Below are 4,506 nucleotides of genomic sequence, written 5' to 3' on the forward strand. Positions count from 1 at the left end.
GCATACTCTGGGTCTGTTTTTTTTTCATGCTATTTAGGTTATCTACTTGATATTTCATAGCATGCTTGTTTGTGAGTGCCTTTTTGGGATAATTAAAACACTAGGATTTTGATATTGAGACTGATCACCTTGATATCGATTGATTGGTGTAGATAGGAACCCTAATGGTTACTCGCGGACGAGGTCGTACACGTTCACGAAGAGAGAGTAGAAACGAGCAACCGGCCGATAACCATGGCGGCAATGGCGAATCTTGCGAACACCATGGAGGCAAATGCTGCTGCGACTCTGCAAGCTGTGCAGAGGTTAGGCCAACCGGCTGGAAACGGAAACGGAGAAGGAAACAGGAACGATGATGCGGAAGGAAATGGTGATAACATGGGAGGTGCTCTGATGACCTTGGCTACTTTTCTCAAGGTTCATCCGCCAAGTTTCAGAGGTTTAACCAACCCTACAAAAGCGGATAATTGGTTTCAGGCCATGGAACGTGCGTTACAAGCACAACATGTTCCGATCAACCAGTATGTTGAGTTTGCTGCCTATCAGCTTTTGGGAGAGGCTCAGCATTGCTGGCAAGGAGAGTGCCAGTTGCTGCAATTTCAGAATGCAGAAATCCATTGGGATGTATTCCAAACAACTTTCTACAAGAAGTACTTTTCTGAATTTATTAGGGAAGTGAAGGAGATGGAGCTTATGCAGCTGAAGCAAGGTTCCTTGTCTGTGGCGGACTATCCCAGCCGATTTGAGGAGCTCTGTAGGTTCTCTAGCGTGTGTCAGGGTGCCCCAGAGACCTATGAAAGTTGGAAGTGTATTAAGTATCAAAGGGGCTTGAAGGATAACATCATGACTGCTATTGCTCCTTTGGAGATTCGGACCTTCTCCGATCTTGTGAACAAGGCGAGAGTGGTTGAGGAATATACAGAGACGGTAGCCTCGTCAAGGGACACTCATGGAGGAAACACTAATCGAGGACGTGGCGATTACCTTGGACCAAGGGAACAGAACTTTAAGAGAAATGAACACACTCCTCAGCATCTTTGAGTTCAAGGGGGTTTCAGAAGAAACGACAATGCTCAGTTCCACATGGCAAAGGGAAATGGTCGATGCTATACCTGCGGATTGCCCTTGCTACTTGCTAAGGACTGTCATCGAGGGAGGAACTGAGATGTGGGTAGGAGTCAGCAACCAAGCCGAGATTTCACTATGAATGCGCAACGGAATCCCGACCGACGCTTTTGTAGTTTTTAACTATGACCTTGCGGTTTTAAAGTTTAAAATGATTTTCAAATTTGGTTTGGAACTTTGGTTTAAATTATTTGGTTTTGAAACTAAGTCAAAACTCTTAGTTTGAATAATATGGTTTACAGAAAAAGTGAGTTCCGAGATTTTCTTAATTTTTGAATTTGGTTTGACATTTGGCTTATCAAAAAGGGATACAAATTGAAAAATTAGGATTTTAGGATTTTAATGAATTTAAGAAAATCATGATTTAAACTAATTGATTTACAAAGAAATAATTTTTGAATCTTTTGAAAAAGCTTTGACATTGAAAAGGTTTAGATTGAACTTGTTTTAAAGGTTTTGAAAAAAAAATATTACAAAATCGGTATTTAGTTTAAGGAAAATTTTTGAATTCAGAATGACAATAATCAGAGTGACGCAGCAGAAGGCGAGAGGGAATATCGACACGGTAAGACACTTCGAGGAAGTTATATCGCGTAATTCGAATTTTCGAGGGCGAAAATTTTATTAGGAGGGAAGAATGTAAGAACCGGAATAACCGTTGTAATAAAATAATAATAAAATAATAATTTTTAAGTGCCCGGAGTAGATTCAAAATTTAGAAGTTTTAATTTGAAAATAAAAAGGTGAAATTCGATTTTGATGAATTTTTCTGAGTTGGAAAATGTACCTTCTTCGAAAAGTTTTTGTAAAAATGCGTACTGGTGCTTAAGCTGGCAGTGCCGGCTCTAGTCTGTCCAGTACCGCGTATTTTGGAAAATAAGATTTTTAAAAATTGATTTATTGTTTTGAAAGGATAAAAATAATTTATAATTAAAAACCGGGCACTAATCTTAAAGATTTTGGCCCAAAGTGGGCCAAACGGGCTAAAAACGCTAACAGATTGGATCGAGCCCAAATCGGGGCCAAGGCCCAATATATATATGCTCTATTAATGAGTATTCAGCTCATTCTTGCCCCAAAATAAGAAAGAGGCGCGGTTTGAGAGAAGAGAGGAGAAGAGGTGATGTTACTATTCATCATCACCTTCCGGGAGCCATAACTTGAGTTACGGAACTCCGATTGACGAGCCATTTGCGGCCACGTAAAGCTCTCGTCGAGCTCTTCATTCCTATCTAAGAAAATCTGGTAAAAACTTGAAGCTCAAGCTCCAATTTCCAGCCCTAGATTTCTGCATTTTTGCGTTATGGTTTTTGAGTAGATTTTGTAGTTTTAGTTGTTTAGGTGATATCTAGTAGCGGGTAATTGTTAGAAATTGCCCCATGATTAGCGGATAATTTATACGCTTTTTGGCATTATTTTTAGATAGTTTTTAGTAGGATCTAGCTACTTTTTAGTACATTTTTATTAGTTTTTAAGCAAAATTCACATTTCTGGATTTTACTATGAGTTTGTGTATTTTTCTGTGATTTCAGGTATTTTCTGGCTGAAATTGAGGGACCTGAGCAAAAATCTGATTCAGAGGCTGAAAAAGGACTGCAGATGCTGTTGGATTCTGACCTCCCTGCACTCGAAATAGATTTTCTGGAGCTATAGAAACCTAATTGGAGCACTCTCAATTGCGTTGGAAAGTAGACATCCAGGGCTTTCCAGAAATATATAATAGTCCATACTTTGCTCGAGTTTTGATGACGAAAACTGGTGTTCAAATGCCAACTTCCTGCCCTATTCTGGCATTAAACACCAGAAACAGGTTACAAGCTAGAGTTAAACGCCACAAACAGGCTACAGACTGGCGTTTAACTCCAAGAGAAATCTCTACACGTGTAAATCTCAATGCTCAGCCCAAGCACACACCAAGTGGGCCCCAAAAGTGGATTTCTGCATCATTTACTTATCTCTGTAACCCTAGTAACTAGTTTAGTATGAATAGAACTTTTTACTATTGTATTCGAAGTCTTTTGACCATCAAAGGTCTTTTTCCCTTATTTTCACGTTCATATGCCAATTAGGGAGGCTGGCCATTCGGCCATGCCTGGACCTTCATCACTTATGTATTTTCAACGGTGGAGTTTCTACACACCATAGATTAAGGTGTGGAGCTCTGTTGTACCTCGAGAATTAATGCAAAGTACTATTGTTTTCTATTCAGTTCGTGCTTATTCTTGTTCTAAGATGTTCATTCGCACCCAAGAACATGATGAATGTGATGATTATGTGACACTCATCACCATTCTCACTTATGAACGCGTGCCTGACAACCACTTCCGTTCTATATGAAAACAAGCTTGAAGGAGTATCCTTTGGCCTCCTGGTTTACGATGCATGGTTGCCTCTCCTGACAACAGAGCCTTCCATTCCGTGAGATCAGAGTCTTCGTGGCATAAGCTAGAATCAATTGGCAGCATTCTTGAGATCCGAAAAGTCTAAACCTTGTCTGTGGTATTCCGAGTAGGATCTGGGATGGGATGACTGTGACGCGCTTCAAACTCGCGAGTGCTGGGCGTAGTGACAGACGCAAAAGGATCATTGGATCCTATTCCAACACGAGTGAGAACCGATAGATGATTAGCCCTACGTAACCCGTAGCTGGACCTTTTACAATGAGAGGACGGACGGTAGCCATTGACAACGGTGATCCGCCAACATACAGCTTGCCATGGAAAAGAGTATGAATGATTGGATAAAAGCAATAGAAAAGTAGAGATTCAGAAGGAATAAAGCACCTCCATACGCTTATTTGAAATTTCCATCAATGAATTACATAAATATCTCTATCCTTACTTTATGTTTTATTTATCTTTTAATTATTCAAACCTCCATAACCAATTGAATCTGCCTGACTGAGATTTACAAGATGACCATAGCTTGCTTCAAGCCAACAATCTCCGTGGGATCGACCCTTACTCACGTAAGGTATTACTTGGAAGACCCAGTGCACTTGCTGGTCAGTTACATGGGGTTGTGACAAAGTGTGAATCATAATTCGAGCACCAAGTTTTTGGAGCCGTTGCAAGAGGATCACAATTTCGTGTACCACCCCAATCCTCTTTTGACAAGGTCAAGTTGCTCATAAACCCTTGTAGTATTGTATGTTGTGGTTTATAGGTTTTGATTTTGGTGATATATGTGTTTTTAGTTTTAGCTTTGGTGCTTTTTGGAGTTGTCATGGCTTTTTGGTGGTTTCGTGCGTTGAGGATAATCGCCCAAGTTATGGTTTCGGTTTTTCTTATGTAATATGTAATGTTTCGTGAACCTTAGGTTAGTTGACCTTAAGATAGGATTGGATGCTTGGGTGTATGTTTAATTGTATGTGATTTTTGT

At 40.0% G+C, this 4,506-nt stretch overlaps 1 protein-coding gene across 1 annotated transcript; it reads left to right on the top strand.

Moving 5' to 3' along the window:
* On the top strand, positions 235-1,041 carry LOC107636245. Its single transcript, XM_016339767.1, has one exon. The coding sequence runs from the start codon at positions 235-237 to the stop codon at positions 1,039-1,041; it is 807 nt and encodes a 268-aa protein (XP_016195253.1).

Source organism: Arachis ipaensis, chromosome B04, assembly GCF_000816755.2.
Source record: "Arachis ipaensis cultivar K30076 chromosome B04, Araip1.1, whole genome shotgun sequence".
Lineage (NCBI taxonomy): Eukaryota > Viridiplantae > Streptophyta > Magnoliopsida > Fabales > Fabaceae > Arachis > Arachis ipaensis.

What these genes read in the sequence shown, in the direction of transcription:
- LOC107636245 (XM_016339767.1), top strand. Translation starts at nt 235, where the DNA reads ATGGCGGCAATGGCGAATCTTGCGAACACCATGGAGGCAAATGCTGCT.